This window comes from Pyrus communis, chromosome 14, assembly GCF_041283825.1.
Source record: "Pyrus communis isolate YQ-2024b chromosome 14, ASM4128382v1, whole genome shotgun sequence".
Taxonomy (NCBI): Eukaryota; Viridiplantae; Streptophyta; class Magnoliopsida; order Rosales; family Rosaceae; genus Pyrus; species Pyrus communis.
Genome location: NC_142578.1, coordinates 13,498,670 through 13,523,611, shown reverse-complemented (window position 1 = coordinate 13,523,611; position 24,942 = coordinate 13,498,670). Strand labels below are relative to the sequence as shown.

Below are 24,942 nucleotides of genomic sequence, written 5' to 3'. Positions count from 1 at the left end.
AAAGTGCCGATTTAGTCCATGAACTATAATCTAAGTGAAAATTTGATCCCTGAATTGTTTTTTGGGTAAAATAGTCCCTCAATTCATTAAAAATTGCTAATTTCACTCATACTATTATATTTAAAGTTATTTTATCTAATTTTTCGTCAACTTAAATCACTTGACACACTTTAAAGTGTAATGCCATCATTTTCTCGCCTATAAGCCCTTAACATTTCATATAGGTTGTAAATTTAACATCTAATTTACCCTCCAAAATTAACTCGATACACTATTTCTTTATGAAAAATTACCAATTTACCATCTAATGTGTATCACATGCAACGTGAGTTATGTGGATGCAAATTTCTTCCTCCTTATTCTTGGACAAAATTGCACCTACAAAACAAATAATACCTTAAGTCAAAGCCAAGAGCCTCACGCACCCACGATGAATGGGGGGGCTTTGGCCGAAGAACCTCCAATGCCAAAGTTAGAATTTAGAGAGAAAAGTGTTTGGAGAGTTTTTGGAAGTTTTGCAAGAGTGTGGAACTAGGTTTTTAGAGAAAAATGGGGTTCAATATTTAGAGCATGGCCGGTCCCCTTTAGAGAAAAGGTGGCTAGCCCTTTGGGGTATTTTTGGTGTGTAATGGGTGATTAATTGGTATAATGGGTGATTAATTGGGTGATTAATGGATTAATTAGGAATTAATCCATTAATTAGCCTAATTAATTTAATTTATATGGAATGTTTTGAAGGTTATGGAATGATTTCCTTGTAGAGGATATGGAGTAAAGATGGATGAGATGAATTTGAACTTGTTACCTATTTTGGGCACTCTTGACTCGGTTGATCGATGATTCTCCACTGCTTGCATGTAGGAAACCAGGTGTGTCTCGAGGGTAATTTTGTCCCCTTCACCTAAAAATCCACGTGTTGCCTCTTGATTATTTTTGGCTCCACAAATGCCCCCACACTTGTTGGGCTGCTCGTATAAAAGGGTAACAGGTGCAGAGATTTTCTTGCTTTTAGGAAACTTTGAATTGCTTCCTTCTAGGAAAGGGAAATAAATTTCTCTCAAAGCCTATTTAAGTTCACCTTAATCGGTTATTAAGAGCTTAGAGGATATTTGGAGAGCGATTTATTCTACCCTACAAGAGAGAGAGAGAGAGAGCTTAGAGGATATTTGTTCCCCCTTCTCTAGCAATCTTCTACATCTTGCCTGTCGAGAGCTATGTCCGGTTCTCCTTCGAAAATGCTTGCTATTATGAAGAGCAACAAGGTGGACTTTGCTGCTAAAGTGGCGCTAAGGCCCACTCCCTCTACTGCTGAGACTGATTCGCCTACTGGGAAAAAGGAGACTGCTCGCATGGGCAACTGTGAGAAATCCACTAAGCCTGCTTTTGGGGAGGTTGTTGAGATCTGTGTGCTCTTGAAACCAAATCTGCTTGAAGACATGAACGTTTGTGCCAAGTTTGTTGATAGCGTTAGAAAGGTTTATTTGCCCAAGTTCCTTTGTGAAGCATACGACCTAATATAGAAGGACTGCTCTGCTTGCTATGAAGCATATGTAGCAAGGTTGCCAAGGAGGTGGTGAAGATTATGGCAGCTGAAGCTTATTCCTTGGCTGAGGAGATCAAGAGGTTAGATTCTAAGCTCGTCTTTAAAGGGGTCTTAATATTTCTATCCCCACTTCTCTCTCGTTGGCTTAAAGACTAGGCTTGACGCAATCCAAGTACGGTATGAAAGTGCAAAGAAAGAGATTGGATGTTACACACTTCAAATTCAAGATCTTAAGTTTGCAGTTTCTGAGTTTCATTTCGATGTTTATGCAAAGGATGTAGAGTTAATTGCTGCTTATAATCAAGTGATCCACTTCAAAAGATTTGTCAATAGGCTTGAACCCCAAGTGTTGGAACTTCAAGGTGTACTAAAGATCAACGAAAGTCTGAAGAATGAAGTGGATGAGCTGCAGTGCATCCATGTTGGTTTGCTTGAGGAGAATGAGCAATTGAAGGGTAAGAATGATGGGCTTGAGGTTTCGAAACCTTCTCTATTTCTTCGGAAGACTCGCTTACTTTTACTTTTGAGGCTTCCAATGGTGAAGTAGTTGAAGAAGTTGGTGCTTAGGCTAGGGCAGCTTGGGGTGAAGTGCCGGATGATACCGCTGCTAAGAGCGTCGCGATTACATAAAGTGTGGCGACCGAGTAGTCGTGGGATGTCTAACCTGTTAAAGTGTAGTCTTTTAGGTAGCCTTTAGGATCTTCTTTATTTTTCCTTGTAACTCTTGTTTTTCTTGAACTTCTTCGGCCTTTGCTAGTTGTTTATAAACATGTTTCCTTCGCTTTTCTTCATCTTCACTTCTTTTGTTCATGCCTTAACCTTTAAACTTTATAAACCAGTGGCAAACGTGCTACTTTTCTATAAGCAGACAGGCTCGCGTAACCTATGCATCCGTAGGTGTTGGTGTAGAACTTTGCAAAGTTGTTGGCCATAGGGTTGGCAGCCAGATGGCTTACTTACAGAAGTAGACAAGTTCGCGTAACCACTAGGCTGTTAACCTTGGCTTTCTCTAATTTCGTAGGTTGCGTAGCAAGTATCACAATACTTTAGGACTTGGCGTAAGTTGTTCTACGCTTGACAGAGGTGAAGCTTATCGACTACGTAGCATGTCGGCAGTGGATAAAGCTTCGTATGTGCACACTAACTTGTTTAACCTTTCACAAGAATGTGCGTTTGTATAAGTCTAGCGTGGTTTTACTGCTTGAAGGGCAAGCCGTAGGGAGTCTTCTAGAAACCGTAGCCTACCTTAATGCACTCGATAGCAGTTTTAAGGTTCTAAGACAGCCGTCCATCGGATGTACTGCGTAATGTGCCCCCTCCATCTCTAGGGCCCGATTCCCCACAGATTAGGCCAAGAGACCCAAAATCTTTCAGTTAGCTAAGCCTTGAAAAAGACCATTATGGCTACTTCTAGGAATCCCGGCGCAAGCCATCGTGCATTTAGTTATACTAGGGTAGCCAGGCTCATCCATGTCTGGATATTCGGAGTGTAGAGTTGATCCTCCCGTCTTGGAGAGCTGACCCATGTGGGTGTCAGGGAATTGGTTTACCCTTTTGTACTGGAGAGCATAGTTGGTCCCTTGAGGGGCATAATTCTTGTGATAAATCCCTAAGAAGGGCGCGGTCTTCTTTTGAAGTGCAAAAGTGATCAGTTGTTGTAAGCATAATCGAGCCAAGTTGTGATTACTTTTGAATTCCTCATTGAAAAATGAGTGAAACGAACGAGAACTTAGCTGTAAGGTAGGAACTGCATAACAACTGGATAGTCCTCAGCTTGTAAGGTGGTCCTCGTCGAGCTACTTGAGTCTTCGGGCTTTGATGTAATAGGAGGTCACATATGGTACTTCCTCAGATTGTAGGCGCTCTACTGCTTTTCAATATTTTTGTCATTTCATGGTAGCGAGGGTGTAATTACTCTTGCCGCCTACTATGATGATCTTGTACGGACCTTCCCAGATGGGATCCATCTTTTTGGAGCCTTCTCTGTGGGCAATGATGAAAGCTTTTCTTAGGACTAGATCTTCGAGATGGAATTACCGGATCTTGGCCCTTTTGTTGTAGCTGGAAAGGAGCTGCTGCTGGTAGGCTGCAATGCGGGTGATGGTCTACTCGCGCTTCTCCTCTGCCAAATCTAAGCTTGTGGTCATCTCCTTGTTGTTCTGCTCAATGCTCGGTTGTAGAGCGGTATTACTTGACTTGATGACATTGGAATGAATGATTACTTCTGAGCTAAATGCCAAAAATAAAGGAGTCTCACCGGTTGCTCGTCTTTTGGTGGTGCGATATACTCATAGACATCCGGGGAGTTCGTCTGGCCATTTTCCCTTCTTGTTGGTGAAGGATTTTTTGAGGCAGTCGAAGATCATCTTGTTGGATGCTTCGCCCCGCTTATTGCCATGAGGATATCTCGGTATGGACATGTGCTGCTTGATGTCATACTTTTGGAAGAACTTCGCCATACTTTTGCCCACAAAATGCAGGCCGTTGTCAGTGACGATGGACTGTAGGATGCCAAACCGGCAAATGATGTTTCTCCATATGAAGTGTTCTATGTCTGTTTGAGTTGTGGATGTCTTGGGCTCTGCTTTTACCCATTTGGTGAAGTAGTCAATTGCCACGATCATTATGCATTTGCCTCCAGTAGCAAACGGCATAAGTCCTACCAGGTCGATTGCCCACTGCATGAATAGCTAAAGACTCGTATGCGGGTGTAGCTCGCTGGCAGGCAGTGCTGATATTGGCTTGTAGTGCTGGCAGTGGTCGCACTTTTGTACTAACTTCTTAGCATCTTGGTGCATGGTAGAGAGTCGTAGAGCTGGGGCCATGTTACACGTAGTAGGAGATGCTCAACTGCTAGTATTAGACTATTCTAGAACTAAATTATAGAGCAAGGGTCGGCTAAGGTCGTGTAACGCGTAGCAGGAGGTAGTGCTTAACTGCCGGTACATGTTACTCCTATGTAAAATCTTTTGGGGCGACGAGGACAAAACTTACTTCCGAGTATGTCCTTCCAGTGTTTGTCTACCCTTGGCCTGTCTTTTAGGTCGAGTTGCTGCGTTCATCAGAAAACTTTACATCCGTCAGGGTCTACGCTTTTATCGTCGCGAGTTTGGATTGGGCGGAATAATGCGTCATGAGGATAACTACGTGTGTTTGAAGGTAAAACTTAAGCTTTCGAGTTGCAACAACTATCGCCAAAGTTAGCTTTTGAATTTCTGATAGCATCGATGAGAGCTTTTGAACTGTGGAATACAGGTAGTCGGGCCCCCAACTCTTCTCGTATGATGGTAGAGCTTATTGTTGCTTCAGATACTATCAAACATGTGAATCAGTCCTCCTCTGCTTCCTGTTTGGATAGTATGGAGGTGATGTCTTGTACTTCTTCAAGTCCTCGAATGTGCATTGGCGTGCCACATCCCAAAATGCATGCTTCTCAGCCAAAGCGAAAGAGTATACTAGAGTTAAATCTTCCTTTATGATCAATTTTTTGAATAGCGGATAGTCTGTTAGAAGTCATTTCTAGAAGGTTGCTCCAACTATCAAGTCCTTGCATCCGACTATCCTTGCCTTCTCTGCTTTGAACCTCTTCACATAGTCACGAAGCGACTCTTTTGGGTTCTTCTTAACGTTGAAGAAATGGTCGGACTTCTTTTTGATCGAGCGATAAAATGAATATTATTTGGTAAAAACCAAAGAAAGTTCGTCGAAACTTCAGATAGATTGTGGTGGCAGGGTGTAGAACCAATCATGCGCCTCGCCTTATAGAGTAGTGGCGAATATCTTGCACATAAGACCATCGTTGTTTCAATAGAGGATCATTACACTTCGATAGTGCTTTAAATGTCTCTCCGGGTCTTCATCCCCTTTGAAAAATGTGAAATGTGGCATGTTGAACTAGCATGGAGGCTCTACCTGCTTGATCTCGTCCGTGAAGGGTGACTTGCTTATGTTGGTCATGTTTCGTCGTAATGCCTTGTCGGTGACCTCATTGCGTTGGAAATCACACAATCACTTGGTCAAGAGTCTCTCTACTTCTTCCTGAATTTGTCTTTGTTGGGGTAGCAAAGCTCTCGACTGCCCCCCAGTCGTGACTTTCTGTTCTAGGCTGCTCTTCCATGTGTTTAGCTCGTCTATTCAGCAGATGCGATGCGTGTAGTGCGTTCCTAGCAAGCGAGCGAGTTTTTCGCAGGCTACCGATTTAACTTGAGCCGAATTAAGTGACTGCTTCTCTCCATCTATCGTGCTGCCTACTCTGATGTGAGGTGGAGGATGCTCATTGCAGGCTTAGCAGCGAATGAACATTTCGCTTGAAAGGTTGCTCATGTTGACTATCGAAGTGTGACCTCAATCGTGAATGTATGCTCGTCCGTTGGCCTAATCGAGAGTGCATGCTCCTTCTGGCGCTAAAATGGGAGTATACGTTATCTCGTGGGCCTAATCGGGAGTGTACACTGCCCAAACGCTCAGTTCATGCCTGGTCGAGTAGCTGCTTGTTAGGACGCTGCTGGAGAGGTTCTTCATTTGCCCTTGTCCTTCTTCGGGACACCTTGTTTGGAACACGTTGCATCTTGGTGCGCTGCAAGAGCTGGTTCACTAAGGTCGTTTACTGTGCTAAAGACTCTCGTCAACTCTATGACTTGTCGAGACAAGTGTTGTTTGCCATTTGGATTAGAAGAGCTCGGAAAAAATGTTTCTCCTTGAGCAGTGGAAGTGTGGTAGACTCCGGGTGCGAGATTTGAGTTGGGAAATGTCAAATTCGCAGAAAAATATGGTGAAAATGCTCTCGGTTTGATCATCGGTCCGGAAATTTAGAGCGGGGACGATTGAACTGGCCTTGGACCGATTTGGGCTGTTTGGAAGGCCACGGGAGCAAGCTGGGCCACGAGAGCAGATTGCTCGATGGAAGCAGGCTGGGCCACGAGAACAGGTTACTCGGTGAGATCAGGTTGGGCCACGGGAGTGGGCTGCGAGGCTAGGGCTCGGCTTGGCAACGCTTTGGGCTCGCGTTGGGCTTAGAGTGACATGGGTTGGGTCATGGCCTTGGTGCCATGAGCCTTGGATGACATGGCTTGAGCTTGCTTTGGTGGCACGGCTAGGGCCGTGGTAGTGGTGTCATGGACCTCGCCGCGAGTGGCCACCGCGGTGGTTCCCATGGTGGAACATTGTGGTGGTGGGCTCCCTCTAGGATCACATTTAGTCTCGTGGATCACCACGGTCCCATTTCTTGAATATTGGAATTTTCACTCATGGAGTTTTCTAAATTTCTAGCCATCGTATTTCTTTTTTTCGTTTTATCAAATAATTTTTGCAAATAAAAAATTCTAATAATAAGAACGTACGAAAAATACAAGTGGACTAGAAAATAGAGAAAAAAAACCTTTTTATGCGAGAGTCTTCTACGAGTGTGAATTTCGACTCTTAATGAAAGCACCAATTTGTGGATGCAAATTTTTTCCTCCTTGTTCTTGGACAAAATTGCACCTACAAAACAAATAACACCTTAGGTCAAGGCCAAGAGCCTCATGCGCCCACGATGAATGGGGGGGCTTTGCCCGAAGAACCTCTAATGCCAAAGTTAGAATTTAGAGAGAAAAGTGTTTGGAGAGTTTTGCAAGAGTGTGGAACTAGGTTTTTAGAGAAAAATAGGGTTCAATATATAGAGCATGGCCGGTCCCCTTTGGAGAAAAGGTGGCCGGCCCTTTGGGGTATTTTTGGTGTGCAATGGTTGATAATTTGTGTAATGGGTGATTAATTGGTATATTGGGTGATTAATTGGGTGATTAATGGATTAATTTGAAATTAATCCATTAATTAGCCTAATTAATTTAATTTATATGAAAGGTTTTGAAGGTTATGAAATGATTTCGTTGTAGAGAATATGGAGTAAAGATGAATGAGATAAATTTGAACTTGTTACCTATTTTGGGCACTCTTTATTGGAAATGTGCCCTAAAACCAATCATATGATGATACTTTACGGACATTTCACAAAGTTAAACTAATGTAGTTTAAATGTAAAGGGCAAAGATTATTGTTTGAGCCGTCTCATATAAATGTTATATGCTTAAACGATAAGTCCAAGGAATATGTGATTGGAAGAATGCGATCTAAAGAAGTTAGATTCATGAGACCATTCTTTCGTTGACACATCCTAAACGTTCCTGATCATAGGATTGTCAATTGGGCATTGACAGTCCGTTAAGATCAGTACGTGCTATGTCTTATCTCAGGGAGAGTGACTAGTCTCGAGTCATTGGTGTGTGTGACATCAAGACAAGTACGTAGGTGCTCAATAGAGAATGAGTTCACTGAACACGATCAACGAAGAGTTCTCATATTCATGTCACATGAGAACTCATGGTTGGGATAATGCAAATTAGTCTTTTGACCTGAGGCATCACAGTTGTCTTGTGGTTAGGTCCTTAATCTTTGATTATGTCAAAGTCACTCCATCAGGAGGGTGTCCACGGCATCGTTGGGGTTAAGCCACTTAGCCATGGAGGCAAGTGAATGCGCAACAAGGGATCTCTAACCTTCAAACTGTTTGAGGGAGAATACTCTATGATATGATTAAGAATCTTTGGCCAAAGTATGAATGAGATTTAGGAATGTGTTCCAAATCACATTCAAGGTAATCATATAAGCACAAGACTCACATTGGATAGTAGACATGAATAAACTATCAAACCAAACAATGTGGTCAAGAGTATTGTATTAGAGAAAGACCGTATTGCATTTGTAATCCTAAAACTGAATAGGTTCTCCACCTCTTCTGATTAGCTTGGGTAACCATGACATGCTGCTAGGCGTCAACCATGGTTTGTGGAAGCCCTAAAAGTGTATTATCACTAACGGGAGAATTGAAAGTAAGTTTCAATTCACAATCGATTAGAAAGAGTTTTAATCGCCCACTGCCTCGTTAAAAGGAACCTAATGGATCGTTCACCGAGTAAGGTAGAGTTTGAAGAAACAACGGAGATGAGTAAGAATAATTAAATGGTTTAATTATTTATCTAAGGCTAGGATTAATTAATATGTTAATTAATCAAACGAATAAGTTCATTAAAGACCTCGGGTTAGTTTTGGGCCGCAAGGCCCAATGGGATTTGAATGTCAAGCCCATTAACTCAAGTTGTATGACAACTTGAATAAACAAAGGGCTTGAAAGCCCAATAAACCCTATAGGCCGGCCATGTTAGAAGAATAGGGCTTTTGGTCCATTAGGTCACTTATTTGAAGGGACTATATAAAGGACTTTATAGACTAAAATTCATTAAGGGTTGTTTTTGGGGAAAGGATGAGAACACAAGCTCTCATTTCTCTCTAAAATTTCGGCCACCTTGGAGGGATCATCTAGCAATCAAACTCCTCCAAGGTCACTCATTTCTTCTTCATTATGCCTTGGTGATGAATCATTAGAGGTTCTCAATTTTGGGAACTTTGGAGAAACTTTTTTCATCCATCCAAATCCATAGATCTAAGATGCAAGGAATGAAGGCCCTCTCTTTGGGTGATTAGCCTTTGTTTAAATACAAAGAGGAATCTACAAAGGTATATATTTCAACTCACTTTGTTTTGAGTTGATTATTGGTTCACCATTTTACTAGGCTTTGAACATTCATGGGTAATGTTTTGTTTTTAAGTGCATGCTAGCATGATTCCGCCTTTAATTTGTTAATTGCATGCTAATGATGTTGCTTAAATGAACATGTCATCTTCCAAAATAATCCTTCACTCTTGACTAGGTTAATGGATGATTCTCTACTGCTTGCGTGTAGGAAACCCGGTGTGTCTCAAGAGTAATTTTGTCCTCTTCACCTAAAAATCTACGTGTCACCTCTTGATTATTTTTGGCTCCACAAGTTAAATTGACAGAAAAAGTAGTTTCGAATATAATATTAGGGATGTAATAATTCAATGATTGATTTTTCTAAAAAAAAAAAAAAAACATTTTAGAGACCTAATTTTTATTCAGGGACTAAATTGGCAGTTCACACTAATGGATAACAAAACAAATATTATTTTGTATCTTGCACTTATATTATGACATGTGAAGTACCGACTTAAAACTTAAATACCAATCGTGTGTTTACTTGGTTTGGTAGAAATAAGATGATTTTTCATTGGACCAATTTTGTAAGTTATTATGTAATCAGGTGATCAAAGGTTCAATAATTACAAGGGTATCAAATTAGGTGTGGCACAGTTTGGTTTGACCCATTCATTCGTAAAATTGTGAGCCAAACCGAGTAGGTTCAATTTGATTCTAAAACAAAAATTTTAAGAGAAAATCAATCCAAACTAGACCTACTCGATTTTGAGCTGGCTCCATCTTTTAACTGAAGGATAAAATTGGCTAAACTAAGATCAACTGAGCAACATACATTGAGCAATTAATAGTTAAAAGATGGAATATGCATCTCCAAGTTCTCAAAATAGGGAACCTCTAATTTCTCGACACCAACGAGAGATGTGAAAAGGAGATGAGTGACCAAAGAAGAGGAAGATGCTAGAATCCTTCCTTGGTGGCCGGTATCTTAGAAAGATCAAACATAGTTCTATTTCTTTCATTTTCCCTCATAAAACCCTATAAAGAGCCTAAGCTATAACTTCCCTTTATATTCCCTTGTATTGACCTAACAAAAAGGAAAATCCTAAGGCTCTCTTTCTCTCTCTCTTTCTCTCTCTCTAGCAGGCCATGTAGAGTTATTGGGCCTTTGGGCCCTTTAAGTTTTAATTTATCATACAACTCAACTTAATGAGCTTAACATATCAAAGCATATTGAGCCTTGAAGCCCAAAACTAACTCAATGTCTTATACGAACTTATTTGTTTGGTTAATTAACTTATTAGTTAATCCTAGCCATAAAAAATTAAACCATTTACTTGTACACACTCAACTATGTTGTATTCTTCAATCTCTACCTTACATGGTGTACGATCTATTAGGTTCTAATTAGCAAACCAGTGGTTAATTAGAACTCTTACTAATTAATTGTGAATTGAAACTTTCTTTCAATTTTCTCTGTAATGAAGCTTAGTTATTACTAACCATCGAAGCTTCTACAGGTCATGAGTGACCCCTAGCAGTTTGTCATCCACAAGTCATGAGTGGTACCGAGCAGTATGTCATTGCTACCCAATAAGGTATAGTACTTGTTGGAAACAAATAGGTCTTTAAGAGGAAGATAGACTTTGATGGGAACATGGAAGGCTAGATTAATAGCCAAGGGTTATAGACAACGAAAAAGGATTGACCATGAAGAAACCTTCTATCCTGGAGCCATGATTAAGTTTATTCGGATTTTGCTTGCAATAGCTGTATACCATGATTATGAGATATGGCAGATAAACATGAAGACAACCTTTATGAATGGCTACTTAGAGGAAGAACACTAAGCATCTATCAAGACTATCTTTAAGTACTTAAGAAAAGCTAAGGACATGTTCCTCATTTATGGAGGATTATCATATTTGAAAGTGGTATATAGACACATATTTCCAATCTGACGTTGACGATCAAAGTTCCAACTCCAGATATGTGTTCACTTTGAATGATGGGGCTATTAGTTAGAAGAGCAAGAAACAAGATGTAATTGATGATTCCACGATAGAGGCATAATAAGTCGCTGCTACTAAAACAGGCAAAAAGACATTTTGGATGAAAAAGCTCATTACTGAACTTGGAATGGTACCAACCATTACATCACTAGTAACTTTGTAGTACAATAACAGTGAAGCAATAACTCAAGCCAGAGAACTCATAGCTCGTCAAAAGAACAAACATTTCGACAAACGCTTCACTATCATTAGAATATATGTTATCAAGGGAAAGTAACATCCTTAAGGTTGCCTCAATAGATAATGTAACAGATCCATTGACAAATCCAATGTCTCAAGTCCAGCCTAACCTCTATATGGAAAATATGGGTATTAAATACATGGGAATGTGACTTTGAGTGCAAGTGAGAGATTGTTGGAACTATGTACATAAATCCACTCTAGTAGCTTTTGGAATACTTATTATGTTAAACTCTTATTTGTTTGATGGAAAAGTAAATCTTATTGTTAATCACTCGTTATTGTATCATGTGTTTAAGTAATAACACTTAGATTGTACTCAACACTAAGAGAGGGCTGATCTAAGTAAGTTAGATCAACGAGACCTTTCTCTTATGTTCATTCCTAAAACATTCACAACCAAAGGATTATCGATCAGACATTGACAATCCTCTAAGGTTAGTATGTGTTATGTTAACTCAAATGAGAGTATGACGAGTCTCAAGTCATTAAGTGTTAGACAATAAGACACACACATAGGTTCTCTAAAGGGTATTGAGTACACCAAACAATGATCAACAGAGAATTCTAACATACATGTCATGTAAGAACTAATAAGTTGTAATCATGTAAAGTAGTCTTTTGACTTGAGACACCACAGTTGTATAGTGGTTAGGTTATTGATCTTTGACTATGTTAAAGGCATTCCGTTAAGAATGTCCATGACATTGTTGGGGTTAAGCTACCTAATCATGTAGGCATATGAATGTACAACAAGGGATCTCTACCCTTCCATGGTGGAACGAGAACGTGAGTATTTGGCCAAGGCATATGAATAAGATTTAAGAAGATGTTTTTCCTACTATTATGCCAAATTATGAATTTAAATATAGAGTGGTTCATATTCTTCCTATTTTTCATGGTTTGGAGAATGGAGATCCTTATATGCATCTTAGGGAATACGAATATGCTATTAGAACTTTTTATAATACTAAACTTGATTGATTAGATCACGTGAGATTAAAAAATTTTTTCTCGTCTCTTTGAAAGACAAAGTAGAAAGTTGGTTTTATGCATTAAAGACTAGGTTTATTCATTCATGGTTTGAAATGACTATGAATTTTTTCATAACTTTTTTCTGGATAATAAGAGCCTCTCCAAAGGAGATGTCAAATTTTAAACATCAAAATGATAGTTGATAGCTTATGTGGCAATTTGACATTTTGTACAATATTTTGCTCCACCCAATATGTTAAATAATGGTGTCATTTAATAAATTTTTAATGTTTTTGTGGAGTCCAATGATTAAGGCAACCAATCAAATATTTCAAAAATATAACAACATTTATTATATAGTTACAATGTTGGATTGCCAAGTGTCAGAAAGACTAAAAAAGGTATGTATTCCTAATGCTTATAAAGGTGCAGTCTTTGATAACTATCCATCCTCAAAGGGAACATCCATTTCATATGCATAGTTAAGGCAATTGTGGGACCATGATTTTTCTAGGCTGGAGTAAGTTGGATAGGAATATGGATACCTCAAAAGTCCGGTCACATACCCAACATCTTCCACAACAAAGTTGCACAAACGGGGCAACGATGCCACCGTTATCTTGTTCTAGAGCACAAGGTGAAGTCCAACGACTTCGTTGAGATTGATCATGCTTGTTCCGCAAAATACGGAAACCTGATCTAGTAAGGAATCAACCAGGTTTCCTATATTCTTGGAGTTCCGACAATCTAGGAATTGGTGTGCCCCGTATGTCGTAGATATGTTCTAGGATTCTCTTGGTTTAATAGGGATTTATATCCTAAAAGGTCTCTATCTTGGCTAGTATAAATATATCATTCTAGGGTTCATCTCTGTTAACACATTTATTGCACATTTATTCTCTTGCCTACTACTTGAGTCTCATATATTTTCTTACTAACTTGACCGTCAAAGTGCCTTTGGCGGATACCTTTGGTCATTGGTTGCTTACGATTGTTTATTGTTTTATAGGTAAACGAGTTTGTACATCTTCACTCTCAACAGTTGTGTGTGAATTTGATTCCAACACTATTTTTAATACCCTTGACTTTTCTACTTGCTATGGGAAGTGGAGTTTGGAGAGATCATAGTCAGTAGCTCAAGTTTTCAAATAAGTTGAAATGTGGGCCTCGCTAATTTAATAAGGGTAGTCTCGTTAGCTGTAAAAGTCCAAGTGTTAACTCTAAAACTTTTCAAATTATATTTTCCTACACAAAGCACACGTTAAGTGATTCTTGCAAAAAATACTTCAAAACACTTTTTTTTTTTTTTGCCAAACAAAATCTAAATTCTAAAGCGAGTTTGTTGTCCTAAAAATGCTTTTAGCTATTTTAATAGCACTTTTATAAAAAGTTTATAATATAGTATTCGTCTAATAAATATTTGTCACTTGGTGTAGGAAATTGTGGGAGAACTTTCATCTAGACATGGCATTCTTGTTGTGTTTTCTATGTTCGTATCATTTTCATGACACACTTGATATCTTAACAGGTCGTTTTGTGTAACACCTATTAAAATAAACATGTAATATGACCCGACCTGAAATCGACATGTTAATATTAACGGGTAATATGACTCGATCCGTTACCTGTTAAAGAAAATATATGTTAAATCAATCAAAATCAAATGAAAAACATAATGCTAAATTAGTATGTACATACCAATGCTTGTAATGACAATTATTGTAGAAGTTTGAAAAATATATAAAAAAGATCCTATGGCTATTATTGTAGTAAGGTTTTTTTCATAGTTTTGTAATTAATGTGGAAGCGTGAAAAATATATAATAAAAAAAAATACACATTCGTAATGACAAGTTCTACAACTTTTGTGAAGAGATCAACCATGAAATTCGCCATTGTAATCCCATAAACCATAGATTTAAATTTAACCATTGATTGTCATTTACGTTTACGCTCCATTCTTCTCATCAAATTTCCTTTTTTTCAAATTTTCTTTTTTGAAAACATGATCTTTGGTGTATGCAGAAAGATGAGCGGTACGGATCATTGATATCACGTTTAGATTTTCATTGTAGTGAAAATATTGTTCAGAGTTTATAAAGTCTTTAGAAAGTGAAACTATATAACATTGACTCATATTTCAATTAATCGAACTATTCATTTTTCTGTATCTGCCAAAAGATCATGTTTTCAAAAAAGAAAATTTGAAAAATGAAATCTGGTGAGAAGAATAGAGGGTGAACGACAATCGATAGTTAAATATAAATCTAGGGGTGTATGGATTATGGTTGTCAGATTTCCGAGTTGAGCCATTTATGAAAGTTGTAAAACTTGTCATTACGAGTGATTGTATTCTTTTTACATTTTTAACACTTCTACATTAATTATTATGAATTTGTATTACTTTTGCAATCAAACAAAAAACTATTCATGAGAGTTTGAAGGGTTTTAAAAATGTAAACGACGATGTAACCATTGTCTAAGCGTAGAAGATGAATCATAAGCGTTTATATTTTCTTTCACATATTTCAACTTGTTCATTAATTATTATAAATTTTTATTTATTCTGAACTCCCCTAAAAACACTATTTGTGAGGGTTAGTATGGTTTTAAAAATTCAAACGACGGTAACCATTATCAACATAGAGGATGCGATCACGAGAGTTTACATAATTTTTTTTCACATTTTTTACACTTATAAATGATTGTTTTTTAATACGCTTTGGTATTTTTAAATTGCTTTGTATTTTTAATGTGCTTTGGAAATATTTAATACAATGGCTATCACAAGTGTTTACATATTTTTCCACATTTTTTACACTTATAAATGAATTATTATGAATTTTTAAATACGCTTTGGTGTTTTTTAAATTGCTATGTAGTTTTAATGTGCTTTGGAAATTTTTAATACTATGGCTATTGTAGTAATCAGTAAGTGTTTTTAGTAATTTAAAATGATCAAACTAAATTTTTTTTAATGGGTTGAAATGGATTATTTCCATGTAAATTCTTTAAAGTTTATTAACCAATGACTCGATAAATAGTTATGATATTAACCTAAAATCTGTTATTTTTGTATATAAAAATACAAAAAATTGGTAGGTCTACTTTCCTCCAAATGCTATGCCGGAAGTCAAAAGCTTCGACGACCGCACGCAACAGCACATAAGAAGACAGCCCCTAGTATTTGACCCATCGACCCCATAAAATATTTAAAAAAAGCACAAGCAGATAAAACATGGCGCGAGGCCCATGGTTTATAAGTTACGAAGTTTTAACGAAAACTTCGTGATATGGGGTCAAATAAAATTTATTAAATAAAAATATATAGTTGTATTTGTTTTGTATTTAAATAGGGCAACATACCAAAGCGAAGTGCGAAAGCAAGGATTCCATATTTCATTGTCATCGCTGGGAATTAAGGGGAGGATTTTAAAAATGATAGATTTTATAAAATTTAAGATGATTAAAAACTCCTACAAAATAGATTGTGGTGAAAGGATTTGAAATTCTAAAAGGTGAGATTGGATTCTTTTTAGTTTGGTTATAGTTCTTAAATCTCATAAAATCCACAACTTATTGAAATACTCCAAAATCTTAATTTTTTAAATACATTTAGATTTAAATAGATTTTAAAATCCTTTAAAATCTTCTAATTGGATTCTAAAATCTTTTAAAATATTTTAATTAACTACACCTAAATTTAAATAAATTCTTTAAAATCTCTTAATTTACTACACTAAAATTTTAAATTCTTTTAGACCAACTCCAATGGTGGGCTAAAAGCCAAATTACTCTCTAAAATTTCCCCCCAAACCCACTCCAACCTAAGGGGAAATTTTGGGCTAAATGCTAAATGCTAAACCAATGCCAAATTCCCCCCAAAATTTAGCCCAGAAATCGAAGTGAACTTCACTCAATATTTATCAGAATTTAAATTTTTTTAGGTTAAAATGTTCATAAAATTAATTTACGATAGTCTACATATTTAAAAAAAATAATAATTTAACAAAAAAAATAGCTTAAGTTCATTATTTAATAATCCCGGGTTAAAATTTTAGGCTAGAAAGATTAGAGCAGAAAAGTTATTTCTAGATTAAAAGCTAAGTTTTTTGGGCTAAAAAATCTGTCTTTTAGCCGATCATTGAAAATGGTCTTAAAATTCTCCCGTATCCGAGTTTGAGTAAACCCCTGAAAACAAGCACTCAGAAAAAAGGCTTATTCTTCCAGAGAGTCAAGTTTCGGCGCCTCCCGTTTCGTTTCGTTCGTTTCGCTTCTTCTTCATCGTCTTCTCCACGCAAAAAAGCAGAGAGCAATCAGCAGAAGCAGCACCAAGAAGCAGCGAAGATGCATTCGAATCACCTTCTTCTGGAAGAGCCAATCCGGATGGCTTCGATTCTCGAGCCGTCCAAGGCTGTATGCAAACTCAAATCCCTAATCTCTTTTTTTTTCTTTTTGGTTCAGATTTGATTTCTGAATCGCTTTTTTTTTTTGTTTGTTAATGTAATAGTTTGGGTAATTTTTTGCAGACTTTTTTCCCCGCAATGACGAAGATTGTGGGTACGCTCGGCCCCAAATCGCGATCCGTGGAGGTTATCGCTTCCTGCCTCAATGCTGGAATGTCTGGTACGCGATTCTAAACTTTTGAATAGATTTTTTTGTCTTTTTGTTGGGTTTTGTTTGATGGATTTGAATGGGTTGGGTTGGCAGTGGCCCGATTCGACTTCTCGTGGGGCAACCGGGAATATCACCAGGAGACTCTGGAGAATCTCAAGGCCGCTGTTAAGAGTACTAAGAAGCTTTGCGCTGTATGTTTGTCTAATTTTTAAAGGAATTTTGATTTGTTGAATTCTTTTGCTTGTCTGTTTGTATGCTAATTGGCCTGCATGCATGCCTTTGATTTTCAGTTGTAAACAGTTTAATAAATGAAATCTGAGAGTCAAGGCATTCATTTTTTGTCTATGTATCTTTGTTTTCCACCGAAACCCAATTTCGGGTAATCTTTTGCTTGTTTAGTTTTTGATTTTTGGACTATTTGAGTGTTCCTCAAGTGTATTTTGGACATCATTTTTTGAAACAAATGGAAAAATTGCGTGTGAAATGCTAGCGGGACAAATCTTCGTTGTTTAACGTGTGAGTTTGCCATTAAAATGTTTTTTTGGACAGCATTTTTTGAAACAAATGGAAAAATTGCATATCAAATGCTAGCGGGAGAAATCTTCGCTGTTTAACGTGTGAGTTTGCCATTAAAATGTTTTTTTGGACAGCATTTTCTGAAACAAATGGAAAAATTGCATATCAAATGCTAGCGGGACAAATCTTCGTTGTTTAACATCCGAGATTGCCATCAAAATATTTACTAACTGTATTTTTAACAACTATGATTTTCTCCTTTTTGTGGCATGAGTTAAAGAAAAATAAGGAAGTGACTGCATGCTAATGTTTGGCTATTTTTCAGGTTATGTTGGACACTGTGGGTCCTGAGTTGCAAGTCGCCAACAAAACTGGGAATCCTATTGCACTCCTCGGAGATGGACTCGTTGTTCTGACGCCAGATCGCGGACAAGAACCATCCTCAGAGCTGTTGCCCATCAACTTCGATGGATTGGCAAAGGTTTGCCAGCACCTATCGTTTTATCATGGCATGCATGACTGGTTGAATATATAGACAAAATTGATGGATAGGTTGAAAACCTAGTCAATGTTAGGTTTAGGTCGTTTACTACTTATAATGCTGAAATCCTGTGGAGACATCTATAACTTTAGACATTGCGTTTCACCAATAATGTGAGCTTGTAGTAACAATGACTAAAATTGATGAACTTAAACCTTGATTATGGGCTCAATGATGGCCCATGGTTTGGAGAACATTTCCCACTACCGTTTTCTCTTTCTTGTACATTCCCAGTAGATTTCTATGGGCTCAATAATGCTTGAAATTATGGATCTCCTACGACAAAAAGTAATTTGAGTGGCACCATCACAGTTTGAATTACGTGTTCATCATATGTGGAAAACGGAACCACTGACCTACTTGTGCTCATGGTGACAGTAGAGATATGAAGCTGCAACTTGTCCAGTTATGTTTATGACCTGTTGATGTGTATTATCTCTAAATGTCTCCCTTTAAGATATTAGAAACTTTGCCCTTTTTGTCTTAATGAGTTGAATACTGCAAGTTTATGTTATTATTTTGTTTTAGCTTATGTTATTTATTCATGTTTTAGTAGTAGTCCAGACTGAGATAAAATCTCCATAATATCACAAATCAATCTTTAAATTGTTTTTGCAGGCGGTGAAGACGGGAGATACCATTTTTGTTGGTCAGTACCTGTTCACGGGAAGTGAAACGACTTCTGTATGGTTGGAGGTAAAACAAATATAATTGGAGAACTTCCCTGAAGTTCCTCCACCCCTTAAACTGAAAGTTTCCACCGAAGAAAATTTTCACTATGGTCCAATTTTTTGAGTAAATTAGTATATGGAGAAAACAAAAAGAACTTTACATAATCATGAAGGGAAGTTCAGAGGTCATGCATGGCTGATAGGTTTTATTTTCAATTGATCAGGTTTCTGAAATAAAAGGAGAAGATGTTGTTTGTTCCGTAAAGAATTCTGCAACATTGGCAGGTTCATTGTTCACTTTGCATGCATCTCAAATTCACATTGACTTGCCTACTCTCTCTGATCAAGATACTGAGGTAAGTTATTTGAACTTGCTACCCTGACTACTTTTATATAGAATGAATCAAGTCTCTTTTAGTTCATTTTGGATGCCTTTACCGATTTATTGAGTGCTTGAATTCAATGCTTAATTCAGGTTATAAGTAGTTGGGGGCTTCAAAACAAAATCGACTTCCTCTCATTGTCATATACGAGGCATGCAGAAGATGTCCGCCATGTAAGTGTTATTCTAAGTTCCTTGTCCTTGTATCAAGTCTCAACATCCGAATACTTTTATATTATTTCGTCATTTTTGAAGTTGGTTGTGTGAATAACTTGAGTATTGTTAATGGTGTAATGCAGGCTCGTAAGTTCCTTAATAAGTTGGGCGACCTTGGTCAGACACAAATTTTTGCTAAGATTGAGAATATGGAGGTGAGATTCATCTATTTTCAGTTCAGAATCTCAACTTTCTATGACGGTGCTGAGTAATGAATATTTATGCTTTTTTGTTTGTTTGTATGCATTAGGGTTTAACCCATTTTGATGAGATTCTGCAAGAAGCTGATGGCATCATCCTATCCCGTGGGAACCTGGGCATTGATCTCCCACCAGAGAAGGTCGTTTTTCTTAACTTTGAAGTTAGAAAATGTCACATTATTTATTTGTTTTAGAAGAGGTGAATAAACTTTTTTTTTCTTCCACAGGTCTTTTTATTTCAAAAGGCTGCCCTTTACAAGTGTAACATGGCTGGAAAGCCTGCTGTGGTTACTCGTGTTGTGGATAGTATGACTGACAACTTGAGGCCAACCCGTGCTGAAGCAACAGATGTTGCAAATGCTGTATTGGATGGTGCGTCCCTTTTTGACTCAACGCGTGCTTTAGAGACTACTTGTTAAGGCCCATTGAATGGGTTACCTTATTATCTGGTTGCATCTTCTATTTTCCTTGATGTTCTCTTGTATTGTTTGTTACTGTTTGCCATTGTTTGCAAGTGTTCTGTTGACTGGAAAAATTTGTTCTTTGTTTCCCAACTTAATTGTCTTGTGGGTGCAGGAAGTGATGCAATTCTTCTGGGTGCCGAGACTCTTCGTGGTTTGTACCCTGTTGATACAATCTCCACTGTTGGTAGAATTTGTGCTGAGGTAATCTTTCACTTGTAATTTTATTCATTCTTTGTTTAGTAACTTTTTATATCAATGCTTATCATTTTAGTATTGAGGGCGATTACCTGCTGGACATGTCATTAAATTGGCTTATCGCAAATGCTCTAAGTATCAAAACCACATTTTATGTTTCGTTTGCTTTAGAAGGAGTCTTTCCTAATTTTAATCCCTGCAGGCAGAGAAGGTTTTCAACCAAGACTTGTATTTTAAGAGGACTGTCAAATATGTTGGAGAGCCAATGACACACTTGGAATCTATTGCATCCTCCGCGGTATGATGTTAATATGTTGCTATTTTACGTTGCTTCCTATTTGTAGTTAGCATTCTGGTTGACATTATTGCACGATTTTGTTTGGTACTTGAATTGCCAATGTCATCACTGTCCAGGTACGAGCAGCGATTAAGGTGAAGGCATCTGTTATTATTTGCTTCACTTCTTCAGGAAGGGCTGCGAGGTGTGTATTTGGTATCCTTAGAAATGCAAAGTTATCTGTTTGTAATTAATTTATTGTGATGGGCCCATTTGGCATCAATAAGATGATCAATTTATGCTTCTTTTTGCGGGCGAATGTCCTCAATTTTTACAAGTCATTCATATTCTGCAGATTGATTGCAAAGTATCGACCCACAATGCCAGTTCTTTCAGTTGTCATTCCCCGGCTCAAGACAAATCAGCTGAAGTGGAGCTTTACTGGAGCCTTCGAGGTGTGTCCTTGACTCCGAGTCGTTGATTAACTTCTAGCTCAATAACTGTTGTGAAGTTTATAACAATTCATGCTAATTTCTGGTTCTTTTTCCTAAACTTATTTGGAAGTGCATTTACATATGCAAAGTTTGATGGATAGAAGATTGTTATCCGTTCTTGTGAGATTGAAATGTCTTGATGCTATGCAAAAGTTAAAGAAAAATGAGGATGTGTACCAGTTTAATCACAACGTTGCTAAACTTGAGTCATAAAAAGCTTTTAGATCTAATACAGAATTTAAACTTCATGTCAAAATCCAGGTCTAGACTTCAGTTATCTCGTTGTGAATTAACTCTATTATGCTTTATGGGAACGCCATTGTTAAGAATTCAATAAATTGTAGCTGTAATATGGCTAATTAATATCGCGCATGATCAGATTTAGTCCTAATGCGGGGTATGCTCAATTTAAAGCTCGTTAAGAAGTCTGCATCTTAAAAGATGCATATTGCTTTTACTTGTTCTTGTATTGTTTGTTCTCTTATCGTTTTAATCTGTGACGTATTTTTCTGACTTCTTTTTATCAACAACATACCAATTTGCAGGCAAGGCAATCGCTTTTAGTCAGGGGTCTTTACCCTATGCTTGCTGATCCTCGACATCCTGTAAGTATCTTATTCCAGTAAATTGTGGAGGTCGAATGTAAATTTGAGGTGCACGTAAGCTTCGAACGATTGTCTTTCACTGAATATGTTGTCCCATCTATGATTTTGCAGGCCGAGTCTACCAGTGCAACAAACGAGTCAGTTCTGAAGGTTGCCCTTGATCATGGAAAGGCATCCGGGGTGGTGAAGTCACACGATCGAGTAGTCGTTTGCCAGAAAGTTGGTGATACCTCTGTGGTCAAGATTATAGAGCTTGAAGATTAGAATTCTTGTTTAACCCTCATTTTGAAGCATAATTTCCTCGTTTTTCTTTTCTTGTCGGGAAATGGACGAATCCCATATCGCCGGCGAGGTTTATATCCTGCCGGTTTTGGTTTTGACTTTGTACGTCTCCAATAAAGATGGTTTTTTGTTTGTGATATTTATTTCGTTAATTTCAGCTGAGAGATTGCTTAAATTGAATGTTTCAACCGTAACATGACACGGATAAAAAAGTAAGACTGATCTTTGGCACGGTTAGTGGTCAAGGTTCTAAAAGACGTTAGCAGCTAAGAAGGAGGGGTCTATGGACTAATCAAGGCAGTAGTCAGTGCTTTGACGAAATTTTGCCGCATCCTTTCCTTTGGCTGCGTATCGAAATTGTCTGAGCCGTGGGAGATTTTTGTCTACTCGTACATATCGAAATTGTCTGAGCCGTCAGCGTATATAATATATGTATCAGAGCACACATGCCCTTTGCTACAAGTAAATCGCCCTGTATCCAAAACATACGGGAAACACTTGAAAATACAAGTGGGAATCTCATCTTTCTCATCTCAATCTACATACATGTATCTTACAACTATCCCGTCAGCGAAGATGGATCGCTTCTCTTGTTTGAAGAATTCTGCTGCTGCTGCTGCTGGTGATGAAGCTCCAGCTCCTTGCGGCGCACGAGCAAGAGCATCCTCTCGTTCTCCAGCCGCCTTCTCTCGTTCTCAAGCTTGGCTCTCTCCATATCCCTTTCCTTCTTCCCACTGTACTTGATCCACTTTAGCCTCTGCTTCTCGAGCTCGAAAGCTTGGTATTGGTAGCTCACTTGCTGTTCCTCCAATTGTATCAGCCTCGTTTTCAACCACTGCTGCTTCTCCCACGGGGTCTTTGTCACATCTTGCATCACAACCCTCATCTCGCAGCTCAGTTGCTGCATTAATTGGCTTGATGAGGCGGACCCCGCACGGCACCCTTCCTTTCTTGCCATTTTCCGCGGCGCTCTTTCATCATTGTTGTCATCGTCATCTTCGTGATTTCCATGCCCAATTTGACCTCTACAACCACCTCCAACCACCTCGTCCTCCTCTTCATCATCTTCGTCCACAGAATCATCATCCTCGTCGTCTTCATCTTCGTCCTCGCCGCCACTTCCTCCTACTACCATTTTGGATCCCTCAGTCTCTGACCTTCCTGAATTGGCAACCGCTTGGGCATTTTCTGATGAATGAAAGCACCTCTGCTGCTGCTGCTGCGGTGGAATCTCAGACGGCTCTGTGGCCGCCTCCGGCGGTGAGTTATGCGCACCATTCGACGCGCCACCAACAGTTCCATGACCGCAACTGTTATGATAAGCACACATTTCTCTGAAAAACAGGTGCTTCGAATTCAACAATTTACGAACTTCTTCCTTCATCTTCGGTGCCAAATCCATCTTTTCCAACAAGCCCTGATTCTCCACAACCCGGCAGGCCGTCCCCTTTCCAAGAATATCATTGACCCTCTTATACCTCTTGTTCAAGTCATTGAACTTATCCTCACACTGCTGAGGAGACACATAGAAACCCTTCTCCATCATAGCCCGGGACACCGATTTCCACTTCCCCTTCTTCTGCAGCAATCCACCAGTAGGCTTCTTCTTGCCCGTAGGATCAGGGCCATCGGACGCCTCATCACCAATGTAAAACACAGCCATGATCAGAAGCCTCACCATGGTGTCGGTCCACTTCATTCTCTGCCACGGCGATATCTTCCTCTTGTCATCAGCACCGAAACCGGGTTCGTCATCGTCACTCAGGGCAATCTGCTTGGATTTGGGGGCAAATGGGTAGCCCTGTTTCACAGATTGGTGAGGGTTTTGGTGGGGGTCAGGGTCATGGTGGGGGGCATAGGGAACCATTTGGGGTTGGTGCATAGGGTTGTGAGGGTTTTGGGGATTTGGGGGGTTTTGGGGATTTTGGTGCAAGGGCATTTCTAGGCCAAGCATTCCAGAAAACAGCCCATTTGCTTCCATTCCAAAATCTAATAAACTGCTCTTATTCTACCAATTTCACAAAAGATTTAAAACTTTGAGACGAAAACCAAGAACCCAGTTGAAACAAATGTTCTAATCTAATTTCCCCACTAAATATATCTTTCAATCCAATCGATTTTATAAGGAGAAAACTCATGCGCTGAACAAAACCCAGAACAAAAAAAAAGAAGAAAAAAAAAAAGAAAAGAAAAATACCCAGTTATTGAAACCAAATTTGGACCAAAACCCAGATAAGAAAACTGCCAAAAAGAACCAGAATCTGAGAGATTGGAACCGACTTGTTACATCAACATGTCCAGGGGCACATCCACGGATGGAAGGGAATGAGAGCAATTGGTCAGCTTTTGCAGAAATATGTGGCAGAAGCAGAAAATAACGTAGAGAGAGAAGTGATAGGAGAGAGAGAGGTTTGGTGGTGGTGGTGGTGGTGGTGGAATAGATTGTGTGACATATTCAATGGAGAAGCGGTATGAGCTATATACAGAGAGCGGAGCAGCCGGTTTTAGTTTGGCAGGTTTTGTATGTGCGGAAGACAGCAGAAAACTGCCCATGGTTTTGCCTGCCTCTGCTTTGGAATGGAAAACCCACAGGTTTCTTTTCTTTTATCAATCTTATTAAAGACCGGAGAGAGATAGAGAGAGTGAGTGAATTACGTTTGTGCTATGTATGGGTTAATTTGATATGGGCATGCCACGTACATTCGGTTGGTATTTTACTTTATTTTGATGTCGCAATAAATTAATATCCTAGTTAGAGCAACTCCACCGTAGGTGGATGCTCAGGGGACAGGTCAGAGAAAAGGGCCCGAGACCCTGTGGACCGGCTCCAATGTGAAGGAGCCCGAGTGGAGGTGGAGGCCCAAGCTTCGGGCTTCTGAAAAATTGCCAGCTCGAGAGCCCGAGTGGATGTGATATCAGACCTTTTTTTATTTTTTTTCTGTCAGGCGCGTACACCCTAGTCGCGCGTGGGGGCGCGTTGTCGACACAGTTTCAGAAAAATCTACTCCCTTTTCAGATTCAAAAGTTACCGTTGGGAAGCCACGTGGCTTCCCATGGTCCGTTCGATCTCAACGGCTCTTTAACTTGGACCGTTCGATCTCAACGGTAAAAAAAATAAAAAAAGTCTTATTTAATATCCACTGTTCGATCTGAGATCAACGGTC

The 24,942-nt window shown here is 38.8% G+C and overlaps 2 protein-coding genes across 2 annotated transcripts; one reads left to right on the top strand and one right to left on the bottom strand.

The window, feature by feature from the left end:
- The first annotated feature begins 16,389 nt into the window (after positions 1–16,389).
- On the top strand, positions 16,390–21,917 carry LOC137712477 (pyruvate kinase 1, cytosolic). The gene is made up of 16 exons (XM_068451547.2): positions 16,390–16,734; positions 16,848–16,944; positions 17,029–17,126; positions 17,777–17,932; positions 18,611–18,688; positions 18,888–19,019; positions 19,139–19,219; positions 19,345–19,416; positions 19,512–19,601; positions 19,689–19,833; positions 20,038–20,126; positions 20,323–20,418; positions 20,535–20,602; positions 20,753–20,852; positions 21,437–21,496; positions 21,608–21,917. The coding sequence occupies exons 1-16, from the start codon at positions 16,666–16,668 to the stop codon at positions 21,758–21,760; spliced, it is 1,584 nt and encodes a 527-aa protein (XP_068307648.2). The 5' UTR covers positions 16,390–16,665; the 3' UTR covers positions 21,761–21,917.
- Positions 21,918–22,174: 257 nt separating this feature from the next.
- On the bottom strand, positions 22,175–24,438 carry LOC137712478 (sequence-specific DNA binding transcription factor). The gene has a single exon (XM_088684661.1). The coding sequence runs from the start codon at positions 23,757–23,759 to the stop codon at positions 22,338–22,340; it is 1,422 nt and encodes a 473-aa protein (XP_088540787.1). The 5' UTR covers positions 23,760–24,438; the 3' UTR covers positions 22,175–22,337.
- Between the last annotated feature and the right edge of the window lie 504 nt (positions 24,439–24,942).

What these genes read in the sequence shown, in the direction of transcription:
- LOC137712477 (XM_068451547.2), top strand. Translation starts at nt 16,666, where the DNA reads ATGCATTCGAATCACCTTCTTCTGGAAGAGCCAATCCGGATGGCTTCG. An exon ending in AATCTATTGCATCCTCCGCG is followed by an intron (nt 20,419 to 20,534) that starts GTATGATGTTAA and finishes ATCACTGTCCAG; the next exon opens with GTACGAGCAGCGATTAAGGT. An exon ending in TTGCTGATCCTCGACATCCT is followed by an intron (nt 21,497 to 21,607) that starts GTAAGTATCTTA and finishes ATGATTTTGCAG; the next exon opens with GCCGAGTCTACCAGTGCAAC.
- LOC137712478 (XM_088684661.1), bottom strand. Translation starts at nt 23,759, where the DNA reads ATGGAAGCAAATGGGCTGTTTTCTGGAATGCTTGGCCTAGAAATGCCC.